This window comes from Sinohyriopsis cumingii, chromosome 10 (genome assembly GCF_028554795.1).
Source record: "Sinohyriopsis cumingii isolate HCF-2022 chromosome 10, ASM2855479v2, whole genome shotgun sequence".
Taxonomy (NCBI): Eukaryota; Metazoa; Mollusca; class Bivalvia; order Unionida; family Unionidae; genus Sinohyriopsis; species Sinohyriopsis cumingii.
Window position 1 is genome coordinate 68,908,717 of NC_142970.1, and position 18,873 is coordinate 68,927,589.

General features: G+C 35.5%; 1 protein-coding gene across 1 annotated transcript in view; it reads left to right on the forward strand.

The window, feature by feature from the left end:
- Nucleotides 1-18,873, forward strand: part of LOC149790349 (uncharacterized) — a 145,256-nt gene that overhangs the window by 113,276 nt on the left and 13,107 nt on the right. The window contains exons 8-9 of the mRNA XM_089972393.1: nt 3,966-3,992; nt 5,284-5,319. Coding sequence (XP_089828519.1) covers nt 3,966-3,992; nt 5,284-5,319 — 63 coding nt within the window. The remainder of the gene's footprint in view (nt 1-3,965; nt 3,993-5,283; nt 5,320-18,873) is intronic.

Sequence of the window (18,873 nt, forward strand, 5' to 3'; positions counted from 1 at the left end):
CAGGTCTACCTGAGGATCTTGTCACGGTGGATATTTTGTGTGTGGTAACACTCCAAATAGGATCAATCGCTCTCGCTTAACCACCTTCAAGTTCACCAGGCTCGTATAAATATCTAACTGTAACATCACCCAATATTTTTTGTTTTTCAATATTTTTTCGTTGTGTTGGTATATTTTTTTTTGTAATTGCATTAATGGGTTTCATGTTGGTTGTTCGTGTAATCTCATTATTTAATGTAGCTATCACGTTGGTAATCTTGCAACCCATTCGCGAGATCTTTTATCTTGAATAAATTCCTTCGCGTATTAATATCAAAATAACCGCTCAGCAAGTGTTCGATTAAATCGCTCAACAATTGCCTGATCACGATGAATTGCAGTATGTCCTCGTCGTATTTTGGTATTATGTCGTTTCATCAGCGATGATACTGGACCAAGAAATTCCTTACCAGGATCAATCTGTAGCAGCTGTGGCCATCGTAGACCATCTCGTTGATAAATTCGTTCAAACGCATCGGCTACTTCAGATGATGTTTTCGTTGATAGCGGCTCTGCCTCTTTATACCTATTTGCAACATCAACAACGGTTAGCGCGTATTTGTATGTTTTTCTGCGTACAGTATCATGTGGTAAAAACAGAATATCTGCTTGATGAACTTCATTAGGAACATTAACATCGAAATACGCGTACTGAATTCGTTTCGGTGGTGGTAGATAAATTTGCCATATTGCTTGTTTGGATAACCACGCTTTAGCAGCAGAATGTTTAACCGCTGCTGCATCAGCAAGTTTACTAATTGCTGCTTTGCCTCTCCAGTATCCTCTTGGTGAATAATAAATTAATTCCATTATATATTACCAGCCCCTAGTACGAGTTTACCTTTCATCGCAGATCTTACCAACCAATTAGCTAATTTTTCTTTGATATTTTTATTTTGTATAGAATCTAGCGCATGAATTAATTTTACATCTGCAATATGCCTGTCTTGTAGATTTTTACTTTTATAAGCTACATCATGAGCGTGACAAGCTCGATCAATAGCGTTTACTGGTTCCTCGCCTGGTTTTGGTTGATCTTGATTATCAAGTCTGATATCAAGTCTGGTACCAGGACCGCAATAATTATATCCTGGTAGATGTTTCTCTCCTGAGTGTTTAGCCCATGGGGCACCTGGAAACTTTGACATCAAATTAGCAATATCACCACCGCGCTTATTAGGTAAAAATGAAAATATTTTCTACCGCACACAGAACATTTTCCACCATACGCTATTTTTTTTATTTTTTGTCGTAACTGTAGCTAAATTAGTAGTTGGAGTTTTAACTTTACAGCGTAAACAGTATAAATTCATGTTATAAAATATATGGATATAATTGATTTCTCAGCAACTTGGCGACGAGAACCTGTTAAACATCATAATGCGCTACCCAATTCCATCAGAATGATTATCATAGGACCATCTGGATCGGGTAAGACGCAATTATTACTTAATTTGATAATGAGATGGTTAAAATGGGATAAATTGTATTTGGTAGCACCACACATTGATGATCAGAGGTGTTATGAAGTATTAAAAGATTTTAACGAAAATGCAAGATTACTGGACGAAGGTAATGATGTTATAGAGTTTATAACCGATATTGATGAAGCACCGTCTGTTGATGTTTTAGACGGATATATCAATAATTTAGTTGTATACGACGATGTGATGCTAGATAAACAAACAAATCCAGCCAGAATATTTTCTCGCGGCAGACATAAAAATACAGATGTGATCTATGTTACTCAACGATATACACAAATTCCGAAAGTGATTAGAGACAACTGCAATATTTTAGCTGTGTTTAATGATGTAGACACACACACGCTGCGAAATATGCATCAAACTTGGTGTGGTGGTGACATGGATTATAATAAATTCAGAAATTTCTTTTCACGAGCGCAAGCTACTGCGCATGGATTTATAACAATAAATCTACATGATCCAAGAACAAGATATCGTGTGGGTCTTGATAAAATCTTTTAACGTTTCTGATTTTTAAAATTAATAGCAGCAGAGAGGGCGCCTACCAACGTTGGTCGTCCGTGGAAATTAAACAAAAAATAAATAAACACGTAGAGTACTTTATTTTTCAGCTACCTTTTCGAACTGGGGTTTTATTGATGGGGTTGGTTTCAACAAAAATAAAATCATCTCAAGGAAACGTTTATTTGTAAAATTCTGGACCTTTCTACGAGATGATTTTATTTTTGTTTATTTTTTTTTTTTGTCGGAATTCTTGGGTCTGTTCGCCCTCTCTGCTGCTTGTGGCATCTTTAGATTGTATGACCATGAAGCGTGGAAATGACTCCACACTACATGGTTCGTCATCAGAGTCAGATAAAGGTTTTGTAGGCTTGTTTTGAATTTGTTTGGAAATATCCATCTTGGCTTAATAAACATTCAGCACCCGTGCTCCCCGCCCACCGTGGAGCCCAACAAAGGAACACTTTTCAAGTGCCAGGGATACACAGATGCCATACTCAGTTGATAAAATTACCTTTAATTGACCCTGAAGTCGCCAGTTTCTAGGGTCGGTAAAATTACCCCCCGATTGACCCGTTAAGCCACCGCCTTCTAGGAAGTCTTCTAAGACTTGGAAAAGGGAAAGATAAAGGAATAGAATATAGGGGCAACGGTGGTATCAAGAGAGATACAAGGAGAAAGATAAAGAAGGTGAGAGAGTAAATAAGGACTTCCTAGGGCTCGGCGTGACCAGCCGATTTGTCGGAACCGGGCCCATCCCGACCACCCGTGTAAGAGAAGTAGAGGCCAAAGTAATGTATTGCATGGAAAGCCTCTGCTCGACTACCAGGATCCTTTCCTCCCCCGACACGGGACGCAACCCACGGCAAACATGTTGCCTCTACTTAGTCGCCTTTTACGACACGTAGCGAGGCACGTCGGGCCAATTCAACAACCCCGGACCCGCAGGGGGAAACAAATGAAAGACAAATCGGTAATTAGGAAATCGGCCTATCTACATCAACATTCGGAGAAATACATGTCCGCTTCTTTAATTAAGATCAAATCTGGATGGTTTGATTTGGCATATAGGTGCTGACATAATTGATAAAGAGCCGGAAAAGCGTCTTTGATTTTGTGGATATTACAATATTTATGAAATTTGAGCATTAACTCATTGATATGAACACAAATACAAAAGTAAAATTGTATCCTAAAGTTAAGGCTATATTGATAAAGCTAACAATTGATTACCCTTACACAACTGTAAAATCCAAGACTATGGTTGCAGATGGTGTTCGTACAGTACACCACTAAAAGGATTTGTTATGATTAAATATGTCCAAACTTCATGCTACCAAGAGTGACTGACAAGGTGAAGGAAATAACACAATTTTGTTTCAATACATATCCATAAATTGTTGATGCTAATTCGTTACAAAGCAAGATAAAATTGTGGGTTACTTATATTACCCCAAGCAGAGCAGTTTTTAGGATCTTGAACTCGAACTGCATGATTTTATAAATGATAGGGAGAGCATGAACAGAAACTACGTCATAACTTAACATGATAGTATATTGTTACTATTAGTACAATGAGACGTTGGCACATTTATCTATATATCAGTCATCTTATCTGAGACCTAATTAGCCATCTATTAACGTACTATTGTAAGTTTGGATATATCGCGAAAATGCTCTCTACTTTCATTACAGCGACACATAATAAAAATAGTACTTGTTTAACTTTCATATGCCCAGTATCAAAAGATGTAGTGAACATAGTTGTGTAGTGTGTTCTGCAAAGAGAATGTCATCAACATTGTGTGTATGAAACACGTCTTTATTATTTTCCGTGTATATTCAAAGCCTGTGAATATTAATCTAAATTATAAAACATATTTATTTAAATATTTCACCAGACAACAAAAAATCTAATGAGCCTGTATCATTTTACAGATCCAGACGAAACACCACCGAAGACAGGTAAATCCATTTTTGTTCGTGATTTTTAGGTTAAATTTGTCACGAAGCATAATTTGAAATTCCTATTAAAAAGGGTCTAATACATTAGAAGATTCTTTATCATTGTTATGACTCATATATATCTCTTCGAATTTCCCACTAGACAAGAGTTACACTTATATAAGTTTATCTGTACGTTTGTTAACAAAATAAACGGCATCTACCGTGAAAAAGAATCAAATGAATCACTTAAAATGCGTTCTATAAATCAGATGTATTTCTTCAGCTTGCATGATTATATCATAACAGAGTCTAAATTTACCTTATGAGTTGTCATAAATGGTTAAATGGCTCCTCAGTTTGATATTGTTAATATATATATATATATATATATATATATATATATATATATATATATATATATATATATATATATATATATAAGAGAAAGAGACAGAGAGAGAAATAACTGCTTGAAGGGAAATAGTCTATATTATATTGAAATCTTACCATTACCGCAAATTTTGCAGTTGTTATGCAAGCATATACAAACTATGAAATTAATAACATATCGAAACATAACATTCCCTTTTGCTTGAAACTGACACATAACAACAGAATAGGGTTACATCCCCATAGGCATCTGCGTACATTTTTAATAAATTAAAGGAAATTTTTTCAATGTTTAGAACATTGAGACTGCTTGCAAGCCACTGTTTCATGGATCAGAAAGTTTGATTCTGTATTAAGGAAAATAATAAAATCAAACGTGTCGAATTTTTGTAATTTCTAAGTTAATAATTTTATCTATAATTCTTTCAGTACCGGAATCAACAAAGTCTCATTTAAAATTTGTTTATAATTATTTTCTTGTGTTCCGTAATAATAAATGTCATAGTCTTATGTTGCTCATTTCATGCAAAACCACTGGTGTTTAACTTCCCGTGAACGTGTTCTTCTGGTTTAACTTAAACTTCTTTATTTTCATAAACGCTTGAATGATTGATGTTCATTTTACAAAGCGTATTGTATTCGAAAACATCAGATATGCACCTGAAATGTATACTTAAATGAATTAACTCGTGATGATTTATACAAGCAGAAGATATATTGTAATTATTTATCACTGCGAAAATAAATCAACAAATAATCAAGAAATACATAACACGTTTAGAAAAGGGTTTCTTTAGTGTTTTATTATGAACGATATTAGCATGACAAGTTTGAGGTAAAGACACGGTATGCGTCCTGGAAATACTATATATGTAGTTTTATTCACTCTTAGCAATACATTCTCCTTTTCCTTTTATAGCTTTACCACATCCTATTCAAGACACTCGCCCACCAGGTAATACACTTTTATTTTCATCAAGAATTATTGTAAGAAGCGAAATTGTTTGAGATATTAATTCTTACGGAAACATGTCCTTTTTCAATTGATATATTTTAGAGCCCATGTACTGCATATGTTATCTTTTAGGGTCTTTTAAAAATGAGCAGATTACAATTGTCTCTTTCCATGACACAGTTTCAATTTACTGCTTTGTAGGAAGGACTTTGTTAATATTGAATGTACTTGTCCTCACCCAGTAGCACTTACTAAATAAAACTTATGACCTGATCTGTGACCAAGTATACTGACATCAGCAACAAGGACAAATTGTGTAATAAATTTTGTTTTAAATTTTCATTAAAATATTGGTTGAGATATTTCACACTGAAGTTCAGGCGCGTGTGTCTTAATGATATATGATCATTTATCAAAATATTATTTTCGTCATTAAGTTGAAATAGTGTTGAGAACCTGAAATGTTGTTGCCTATACCCCTAGAAAAAGTACAGATCGTTGAAAGTCTTTGTCCTACCATTACAACAATGTACAAATCGTTGCATGTATGTGTCTTACTTTTAAAACATTGTACAGATCGTTGAATGTCTTTGTCCTACCACTAAAATAATGTGCAGAAGTTGAAGGTCATTATCCTTCCCCGAAAACAAAATATTGACATCTTCAAAGCTGCTTTTTAGAGTGGCTTGAGCAAACTGACATTGAATATTGTTGATTTTGCAGAGAATAAATTTGGTCAGAGAAACAACTCTAAAACTAAAGTTATTCAAACAATATCCTTAATTATTTCACAACTTACGAGGTAAATTTATGAATTCCCTAGAAACAATTGGAAATGATAAAGACGTTTTAGATTTCTTGATACAGAGTCCCGACTTCTTAATATGATATCCATTGACAAATTTGAATTTCCATGAATAGTGTTTATATATTTTAATAATAGTTATAAAATAGCTATAAAATGAAAAATGTTAATATATCTGATAGCACCAATTGCGAATAAAACTACAAACATCGTGCACTATCGGTTTTTCTTCTTTATGATGCATTGTCCTGAGGTATGCCTTTTGAATTTCCATAAGGCTCTTGTTTCATCCTCAAGACAGTAACTCTTGGTATTGTTCTGTATTAATTTTACAGCCAAATGATCCTTGCCTGAGAGATAAGATATTAAAAACGCCAGTAAAGAATCATTTTTCGAGCATACAGAATAATGGTCTGAAATCAAATGAATCTGACTAGGATGAAGAAACACTTTTGAACGTGATATGGAGGAGACATTCATCTGCGAATAATTCAAAAATTCAATCGTATGTCAATGCTTTGCAAACAATATATTATAATGATGTTCAAAATTTTGTATGGGATTACTTTAGGTTTGGACAAATATTAACGCATTGCCATGATGATGCCTTAGCAAAATAGAAAGCAAAGAAACAGCAACACAAAAGATATCAGATATAAAGATATATAATTTTTATAGTGGATAATGGTCTTAGGAATTAGGCATTAACACCACGGAAGAAGTGTATATCTCGTTGTACAGCAATACAGCTTGAAAAGGTCATAAATGATGCATGACCATAGTAAAAAAGATGTTATTTAATAATTAACATCGTATGAGCACGATAGAGAATAAAATTTAATAGGAAGGAACATTCCAAGACAAATATATGAACTATGTTTTGATAAGAGTGTGTAAACGGAAAACTTTAATTACAACTACAATGTTTTATCTATAAAAAATACTTCTTACGACATCAACACTGACTTCGAAATCAAAAGTCTCATTCGAATCGAGAAGGAACTGAGGAATAATTAACTACAAGATTTAATTCTTCTTAACACGACTTCTTCAGGATGTCTCAGACAGCAGTAAATACACATAGTATTTGCTGGCATTAAACATACAGGCCATATACATATTACAGTATATATTTCTTCTCAATTTATATATATATATATATATATATATATATATATATATATATATATATATATATATATATATATATATATATATATATATATATATATATATATATGTATGTATATATATATATGTATGTATATATATATATATATATATATATATATATATATATATATATATATATATGTATGTATATATATATATATATATATATATATATATATATATATATATATATATATATATATATATATATATATATATGTATATATATATGTATATATATGTATATATATATATATATATATATATATATATATATATATATATATATATATATATATATATATATATATATAGTGTGTGTATTTTTATCAATTGCGATATATTTTTCGTAATGTGTATTATTTTCATACTTATAATTTTGTAAAGATCATTTAGTAAATGACATTTTAACACTAATATCTAATCATCGTTCTTTGCATTTTAAATATGAGTCATGTATCAAGTGCGTAAGTTCATTCATGAGGTTCCAAAGTTGATTGATAATGTTAGTACAGCTAAACATCATTTTTCCGACAAAGACATGATTTCTTGAAGAGACTAAGCTGACCTAATTTATGTTTGGTCAGCGTAAAACATCTTAAGTTGTTTACGAATTTGGATTATTTTAGAATTTATGTACGAGAATATATTTCTTGCGCTTTAATAATCTATATAATAATATTATTAAGTAGAATTAAGAATTCTAAGTAGTACCACCAGTCTCAGAAGTTATACAGTTATCCTGGGAGGGGTTCGTTTATTTAATGTATCATTCGTTGGAATTTTGGTGCTTGAAATATTACAGGTTAAGTGAAATTGTATGTGTTAAGGAAATTAAATGCATTTGGATATTTAATAGTTGTTAGGGACTTAGATTAAAGACATGTTGGGATCATATCATAGTAATTCTTCTGTACTATTATCACATAAGTACACTATAGGACATTATTCGGAATATCGTTGGAACTGATTCGGATTACTCGATACTTTTAGAATTAATAGACCATTTAGGACTTTAAGATTTTAATCACCTTACTGTAAGTTATTTTGAATTCTTTAACTTTGTGTTTTAGACAAATATATAACATTTTCAATTTTATATAACCATTTTGTTTTCGCCCTTTCTTCTTAATTGTTCCAAGACCAGCGTCATAAAACTATTAGTTCAATTACATATATATATATATATATATATATATATATATATATATATATATATATATATATATATATATATATAAGTGTGTGTGTGTGTATGTAAATGACACTGTGCAGTTTCATCCATATATTAACTTTATTGTAATTTACACTATGACCGGTACCGAAGATGTTCATAGTTTACCTCCGGTCTATTATAGATACTAACCCCTTTGAAAGGTAAATTTGAAATAATTGGGATGAAACTACATAAACAAAATTCTCTGAATCATAAATTGCAATGTAAGCAGAACATAGACTTTATCATTTTCCCATGTTAATTATACTTCACGCATTCCAACATGTTGCAGTCAGAATTAAATGGCTTTATAATATTTTCTTAAACTTCATTATTAAGTAGCATCCAAAAAGCTATGATTACATTTTAAAGTAATACTTAAATATTCATTCGACCATGTTTTCATTTTTCTTTACGATATCAACGATGAATGCAAGGAAGGTAAACAACTTCAAAGACAAGAGGTTGGATACGAGTTACAATGTAACGGTGGCAGTCTATAATTGATTATTTAAATGACTGATTGTGCACAAATATATCCAAGAATATCTTCTAACTGTACATGGATTCAAATTTAGTATTGCTGAGAGGTTTCGTTCGTTTTTAATCTTATATATCTGTGTTTGTCGTTTGTTCTAACAAGCCCACCACACCACCACCTACCCGTGTGTTATGAACTTGAATTACCTAAATAATGTAAGTAACGTTAAAGTGCCTTTCTGCTTAAACAAACCAACTGCAGGAGAATGTTTAATTGGTAGGAAAGAAGCAAATGCGTAGTGCCTTGTTTGTTAGTTATTTACAAATATATTAAACCACATTTTTAATAAGTGATTATTATCTCGAACTGAATCACTTTATATCGTACAAATGATATTTATATTCCAACATTTGTAAACATGATATATAAGGCTGAAGAAGACTTCATTGTCTTGTGCATCATACATTTCCATCTGGCACTGGGATGGGCTCTATCGGCAGAACGAAAGGAGGAATCTCAGCGGGAGCATGAGGAAAGGTTGTGTACGCATAAACGAATGACAGGACAGACACAACATGATGCAGCAATGTGTCTAGTGTTATAATTCTATCGCTTTACCAAAGTAACAGAAAAGAGCGAAAACCAACAAGTTTCGTAAAGCTCAGCAGATTATTACCATAGAATACAACGTGAACATTTAGAAAGTACTTACAGCAATGCAAACTAATCCTAAATGGTCCCAAAACTTACATTACAAGTCCAAACGGATGATGTTCCAATTGAATACCATTCGAATTCCAAATAAACTCCAATATCGAATGAGTTGCTGTTCCTGTAGTATCGAATGTGCTAATGTGCCAATGTCCTGGAATGCAGTGACGTGCTAACAGCCTTTTGATATTTCACAATAATATAATCCAAAAATATCCTTCAATGTATTCACCATAATTCCAAATTAATGTTTATGTCCAAGAATATTGAGCAGCACTATAAAGATTACTTTAAATAAATTCGTCCAACCACCTTAAAAGCTGAACACATCAATAAGACTGATTCCGCATCTGAATCTAAGGCAGGAATGTGTAATTGTCAAGTAAACAACATTGATATAAAAAACTAAGACAAGATAATGAGCCAAGATAAAGTCCTTTTTGAAACATTCACAGTTGTCAACAAATGTCGGAAGTGGAAAATGTATGTCCTAGATCCAGCTTAAAATATACATGTTTATCAGCATTAAGAATGAACCGAATATGTAATCTATAATCTTAGAGAAATATTTGCCGCATATTATATTGCTTACAAATAAATGTCACTAGTAAGGTGCACCGTGAACTTGATTTTGGACAAAGGTCAATCACAATATACAGATATACATAACACAGAAGCATTAAGAAAATGTGCATAACACTAGATGAATTATTTAGTACTCGGCCACTAATTAATTTACAGTAAGAGAACCAGTCTTCTGATGGGGTAAGAAAAATAGAGTGCTTAATATTTTGTATGCACCTATTGTCTTGTAAACGGATTTAATTTGGGGGGTATAATATATTTCGTAAGAATCAATCTATGACCTGTACCGAAGATGACTATAGTTTGCTTCCGGTCCATTATGAATCGTACCCGTCTCCCGTCTTGTAAATTAGTTACCTGGAATAGATAAATCTAGCTTAGGATCATCTAGTCATTTTAAACATAACAAATTTCAAACCTATCAATGCAAATTGTTTTCTACTTTGGAAAAGTAAAGTCGCCCACCAGAAGGGCAATGTGAAAGTAATAATGTTTCAAGTAAAACATAGCAGCCTAATGTACATCGTAAATTACATGCTTATGACTGGGATATTAACGCAGGTAAACCGAAAGTCGGTACATCTGTATACAATGTACAATATACTAATCGCTATAACCAGTGAATTTAAAGTAAGGGCATGCAAGTACAGAGACGAAATTCTCTGAATAATAAATTATAATGTAAGCAGAATATACGCTTTATCATTTACTCTTGATAATTATACTCCATACATTCCAAAATATTTAAGTCGGAATAAAATTGCTTGAAAAGATTTTTCATAAACCTTATAATTAAGTAGCAGTCAAAATGCTATGACTACATTTTAAAGTATTAATTAAATATTCATTTGACCATGTTTTCATGTTTTTTTTAACCAAAATTAATAAAGAAGGCAAGCATGGTAAACACTTGCAATGCTATATAGCTTTTGATTGATTGATTGATTTTATTTTTAACGGCGCATCAGCACTGTAAGGCTATTTAGCGCCAAGCAAAATGTTATATGTATAATCTTTTAAATATTACGATAAGTCTCAAATCGACCAGCGATATTAAAACACAAATAGTTGAAATTAAAACGGTAAGATGGTAACGGTGAAAAATAAAGCTTCCCGACCAACGGTGGATGTAAATGTTGTGTGTTAATGAAAAATGATGAAAATGTATTAAAAAGGGACGGTATATATATTGCATAAAACTGCACAAGGTGACAGGATAAAGTTAGATTTTAGAGTAAATATTTACTGCTTTCAGGAACTCTATAATACGTGTGATGTTAATAGTATCAAAAAGTTCTTTCATGTCATGCACTATGTAATAACGATCGCACGTAGGTTGCAGGTCAAAACACTATCATAAAGTGCTTAACTGTGAATGGTTCATTGCAAGAAATGCACTCTGGTGGGTCTTCACCTTTTAGTATGTGGGTGTGGGTGACATAAGTATGACCAATTCGGATTCTTGCAATGACTACCTCCTCCCTACGCATGGTTCTGTAGGAAGGAGTCCATTCTCCTAGAGTTGGCTTGATTGCATGAAGTTTGTTATTCCCATAGTCAGATTCAAATCAACATGTTTACCTTCATTAATAATGATATGAATCTTTAGTCTATAATTATTTAGTAAAATATTAGCCCTGCTTTATCTCGTTTAGAAAACATGTCACTGGTCAGGTACACCATTAACTTGATGATGAACAAAGGTCATTTACAAAATACAGGTACACGTAAGAACCAATCACTAGGATTGATTGATTGATTGATTGATTGATTGATTGATTGATTTTTAACGGCGCATCAGCACTGTTAGGCTATTTAGCACCAAACAAAATGTAATTTGTATATTTTTTTAAAAAATTATAAAGGTCCTATATCGACCAGCGATATAAAAGAAGAATTGGTTGAAATTAAAAACGGTAAGATGGTAACGGTGAAAAATAAAGCCTCCCGATCAACGGGGGATGTAAATGTTGTATGTTCATGTAAAACGATGAAAATGTATTAAAATGGGACGGAACATATATTGCATAGAACTGAACAAGGTGACAGCATAAAAGTCAGAGTTTTGAGTAAATATTTACAGCTTTCAGGAACTCTATAATACAAGTGATGTTTATAGTATCAAAAAGTTCTTTCATGTCATGCACAACGTAATAACGATCGCGCGTAGGTTGGAGTTCAAAACACTCTATCATAAAGTGCTTGACAGTGAATGGTTCATTGCAAGAAACGCACTCTAGTGGGTCTTCACCTTTTAGTATGTGGGTGTGGGTGATATAAGTATGACCAATTCGGATTCTTGCAATGACTACCTCCTCCCTGCACATGGTTCTGTAGGAAGGAGTCCATTATCCTAGAGCTGGCTTGATTGCATGAAGTTTGTTATTCACGACATCATTCCATGATGCCTGCCACTTCTGACGAAAGAACTTTCTGATACAAGGTTTAAAATCAGTATACGGTATTTTAAAATCAGATGGTTCTCGAGTAAGGGCCATTTTAGCAGCGCGATCTGCTTTTTCGTTACCTTTAATACCAATGTGGCTAGGTAACCAACAAGGAGCAGAGAGGGCGAATCCCACAAACTATTTCGCTTAATAGAGCCTTCGATCGAGAACATTTTAGACAGAGCGGTTCTTTTCACAAAATAAACCCTCCAGTCAGTAAATATGACAAAATCGGTTTTCTCTGCTGACTTGTAGGGTTATCTCATGAAAATATCTACCTATACAACTATTTCTGCTAATACAAGGGTCTATCTTGCGAAAACACTCGGTGTTGTTCCGCCCTCTCTGCTGCTCTCTAAAAAATTGTATCTAACCCAACTCGAGGATATAAATTAAAAATTACTTATACCAAATAATGGTACACTCAGAATCTTACACAGCCAGGTTGTCTAGGGAGCGAGCAGAAGCACTTAAAAAATATATACCGGTGAAGGAAAAGTTTAAAGAGGATGTGCAATTACAACAACAAGCACAAGTTGAATACGCAACTGAAGCAAAGGAATTATTTAAGCCTGTTACTGCAATCACTGAAAAGGTTTTAACTGCTATTGGAGGGCCAGAAGAAGGAAAAAATCTTATTCAAGTATTGCGAGAAGAATCCGCGCTGCAACCTGCTAGACGAAAAATAATTGATCTCAAATCGAGATTTACTCCTGAGGGTATAAAGCGAATTGAGGAATTTGAATTGACAGATGCCCATAGTAGTTATGATTTTGGTAGGTTTGCTGCCGAAAATTTTCCGCGACGAGATCAATATTTAAAACCCGAGTATGTTAAAAGTGCAAAGAAAGATACTTGGGGTGATTGGTTGTATAAAATAGCTACAAACGACTATACCATAGACAGAACAGATGTTGGTTATCCATATTTTGCTAATGGAATAAGCGACTACAATAAAGAACAACAAGAACAGCAAAAAATAACGCGTCAATAGCAACTGGTGGAAAAACGAGAACAGCAAAAAATAATACGAGAGCAAAAAAACATTAGCACAAGCGCAAAAACAACAAGCAAAACGACGTCAACCTTATCCTGTGCGACAGCCTGAAATAGACCTTTCACTTCCTGCGCCGTTGCAACAGACAGAGAAAAAAAACGAGGAAGACCCAAGAAACCATCACCGTCGATAACAGTGCCGCATGTAGATGTAGCTGATCCATCTCCGCCGCCGCTACCTGATCTGTCACCAAGCCTTTTGTCACCAACACCTGATGAATGGAGTCGTTTAACTCGTACCCCTACTCCGTCGCCACCTCCTCAACAGATATCTTCTTCACCGCCATCTTCTCAACCTATTCTTACTTCTACCTGGTTTTGGAATTCCCTGCCCTGATAATATCTTCAATGATGTGTCCCGGCTAGAAGTTCTCATCGGATGAAGACGTGCCGGAAACAACTCGCCGGAAATAATTAATGAGGCCTCTGATATTTGCCGGAGATTATTTCAAGGTGGCATCATGGATGTTCATATATATCAAGAACTCGTCGATGAGCTCGTTGATAGTGACTAAGGTTACCGCAATTAGACACATGGTAATAGCACAACATGGTCATATATAACAGGCACACAACCGCGCAGATCCACGCAGTAAACTCACGATTACCAATCTATAGAGCAACTTACGGAGACGGACTTGGCGATACAGCTCAGCGATTATTTGCAGGATTGGCACCAAAGTTGGGTCCTCTTGCAAAACAGCTATCTATGAAAGCTATTAATATTGTTGGCGAAAAAGCCCCCGGTGCAATTGTTGGCGCTGCTGGCAAAGCACTCTCGGCAATCAGAGAAAGAATAGCGCGACTAATGAGACGCAAACCGGTGAAATTACCAACCACCGAAATCATGCCCGCGGATGTTAGTAAAATAATAAATCAAGCCGCAAATCAAAAACCGCGATGGAATCCGACATGCAGAGAAATATTACAGCAAATTTGATAGCGGGGTCGTCCATTTGAAATCACATGCAGTAGTATAAAATATTCAAACTGATATCCGATCCAGCATTCAATATAGATGAGCCGGTCGAGCGAGACAAATCGGTGCGTGATTATCAATTTTATTCCTACGATGCACGAGATCCAAAACAACGGGGACGTACTGAACTTCAGGTTCACGATACAAGCAGATATGTCTTGCCCTCTGAGGCGTTTATTGAAGTAGAAGGCAAACTTACAAAGGCAGATGGTACTAACTACGGCGCCAATGACCGAGTTGGTTTTGTCAACAATGGAATTCGGCATTTTTTGATAGCGCCGCGTACATGATCGATGGGAAAAATATCGAAATAATTCAAAACGACCTCGATGTTGCCACAGCAATAATTGGTCTGGCGAGATATTCTGACGACTTTACAAGGTCATCTGTTCCATCAATGATACCAAGGATGTCACCGATAACGCTAATCATATTCAGTATACTAAATTACGAACACCACAGAATACTTCATCTGATCCACAGCCAGTTGCTGATGGTCCTGAATACGAAGCTAGACCAGGTGCTGCCTTTGAAATTATAAAAAATATCAGCGCGACTTACACTTTGGGATTTGCAACACGCCGAGCAAAGCTGTCAGGAGATACCAGAAATTTCTCATGCGCGATTCCACTCAATCACATCTTTGGATTTTGCAGAGATTACCGAAAGGTCATCTTTGGAGCTAAGCACACAGTTATGCTTCACAGAAAAGGCCACAACAATGATGCGATCTGTCGAGGAGCTGGTGCTGCTGATGCTGGTATGGTAACACTAACAAAACGTTCGCTGTGGATGCCAGTGCTAACTCCATCAGTCACAGAAGAGCCGCGACTGCTTTCTTTTATGAACCAAGGTGGTAAATCATTGATGTCATGGCTTACAGTAACCACAGACACCGTCTCAAGTCGAGTCCGGGATGTGTTTACTTGGCATATATCATCACAACAGGAAGTTTCTGCGCCGCGACATATCTTTATTGCGCTGCAGGATGTTTCCCGGACAAATAATCAACTAAAGTCACACATGATATTTGACAAACTTGATGTTACTGAGGTTTCGCTGAGAATAAACGGCCAGCAAGAACCATCTGAAGATATATCACTGAGTTACACAAATAACCATGTGGCGCGCGCATATCATCGCTGGTTGACATTTCTGGCGCGTAACCTAAATATAGATACTGGCACACAAATAACACAGCTTGACTTTACAAGCTTGTATCCGATTTATTACTTTTCGCTGGAGCATCTTGACTTGTCCAAGCAGTCTGTTGTTGATATTCACTTCCAAGCTCGTGTCGGCGAGTTACCAGTCCCTGATCCTGTTGGTGCGGCAGGTATTCACGGGGATTACAGAGCAATCGCTGTTATACTTTCTGATAAAGCAATGTTGCTTGAAGGTATTAGTGGTTGAATAAGAGTCGTTGAAGCACCAGTGGAAAATATGTAACAATTAGATCAATCGCAAAATTATAAGAAATGTCATACAGTCATGTTAATGTCACTCTGACTCCTGGTCAGGCTAAGAAATTACAATCGAAACACGCAAGCACATGTGGGACAAAAATAACACTAAAACACGATCAAATCGCTAATGGTGGTCCAAACAAACTGTCATTAACTAAAACCCAACTAAAACATTTCAATAAAGCAAAACAAGCGAAAACCGGAGTTCAACTTGATTTCGCTCCAAAAGTCAGCAGCGACATGGTTAAAACCGGTGGTATATTTGCACTTCTCGCAGCAATACCAGCACTGATAGCTGCTGCTGCTCCCGCAGTCGCCAAAGAAGCCGCGTTAGGAGCTGTTGGAACCGCTGCTAGAATGGCACTAAAGAAAGCCACAGGGAAAGGATACAAAAAAAAGGGATGCGGGCTAAGACTTCCAGGAACTCCACCATCATGGTACCCAAAAACGTTTTAAAAAATGCTAGCATTTTCACACCGTTGTCCAATTTTGATTTACTCGATGCTGTTAAACAATTAAATATAAAAAATTTCAGAGGTGTCTTTATGAGAGATCAATTACCACAACAACCAAATAATCCAGAAACCGGAATTATTAATCTTGATAACAGCGATGGTCCAGGAACTCACTGGGTCGCTTACGCGATCGATCCACGTGGAATTATCTATTTTGATTCGTATGGGTTAGCACCGCCAGTTGAATTTCTCCGATATACAAAAGACGTCCCCCTGACAAAGTCAGGGAAAGTTTGGTACACAACTCTACCAACACAAACACTGACCGATCCTCCGATATGTGGCCGTGAGGTATTGAATGTTCTTGATGCGATACAGCGTCAACCAAACCACCTCAAAAAATCGTGCACGAGTATACCATGGGTCGATTTAAACAGTTTCCTATCAAATAATGGTTGATATCTACGGAAGATCTCTTCTCAACAGAAACGTGAAGCGCGCCGACGTGGATTTATCAAAATATGCGAGCAAAGATGAAATGGATAATCTTTTAAGTCTGACCGGGATAGACCCAGATGAGGTTGTTATTTTTCAGGACCGGCACGGAAAACTAAAAACCAGCGATATCAAACGGCATGAAATAATTCGTAGGGTTATTGGAGCTACTCCGGGTAACATCCCTGTGTTCACTGATAGCGGAAAATCAGAGATTTGCTGATATCAATCGCGGCGCTGCGAGATGATACGCAAAAAGCTACAGGGGAACGTGCAAAAAAGACCGGTGATACAATGACAGGTGAGCTCAGCATGAGCGGTAACAAAATAACTATGTTGAGAGATTCAACATCGTCGGAAGATGACGCAAATAAACAATATGTTGACACAGGCGCTAGCGCCATTAACGGTAAATTATCCACGTTGCGAGCCGAGTATGATGTTCATGTAAACGCGTTTACAAATCTCCGTAGAAACTTTAGAAAAACCGATGATGCCACGGATAAGTTCTTTGAACCCCTCCCGTCATCGACATAAAACTTTCTGATATCAAGACCAACATTGACACGATCAAACAAACACAGCAAAACATCGTAGCGGGGATTCCTGAGATCGTTAACAAAACCAGTTTGACTAAAATCCCCACTGGAGTTACTCCCGGGCATATCACCAACATAGTATACACGGTATCATCTGGATTTGCAACATGGTCTAAACATAATAATACTATCAAATATACAGCAACAGCCACTGGAGTGTATAGACTGTCTGTGTTCAGTGCCGCTAAATTTGAAATCTTCACAACGTATCCCTGGAGACATTCCACTGACAAGTATTCCGGGATTGTGACTATCATATTAAATAGCGGAACCGAAGAAACATTTATACTGGAATTAGCCGATAAGAAATTAACCGCAACATCTTACTGGTGGTGTTTGGAATTTGTAGCTGAAACGCCTCAATTGGTTACTGCGTAAAATAATAAAATGGCCTCCTTGATCAAGTCAACGACGAAGTCAACAGCGCACCAATACAGATATGATCAAGTACGCGAATGGCAGTCAGAGTTAAAAAAATACTATTAACAAATACACAGCAAAGGTAAAAAAAAAAATACAAACGGCGTGTAACAATGTTAGACAATAGTATATTCGGTGTCTGCAATAGTTGCATCCACGGGAGAATTATTATCAGCGCTAACACCAGTGACAACTGCAATCACACCATCCGCTGTGGTCGCAATTACAGTTTCAACATCAACGACAATTGCAGGAGTTGCTAATATTATCGCGAAAAAAATATCCTCGTGTGCGCTAACAAAATTGCACGAGCATGAAAAGTTAAACAACGCGGCCACGAGCACCTACTCGAAATTGTCGTCGTTGATATCATCCAGTCTTGACGATACAACAATATCAGATTCCTAATTCGCGCAAATAGCAAAGATGTACAACGATCATACTCAGAGTACAAAGTACTTCGATTTGAAACGACAGCAGATAAATAACAACAATGTCAACGGAATTACTTCAGCAGATAGTCGCAAATACAAACCCGGCGCGAACATCTTTGTTAACAGTAACCTCAACTAAGCCAGAATTCAATATTAATTTTCCAACTGCGATTCCAGTAAGCGAGATCGCGTTAGCACAATTACGAGTATATCACAGTTGGCCCAATATCAG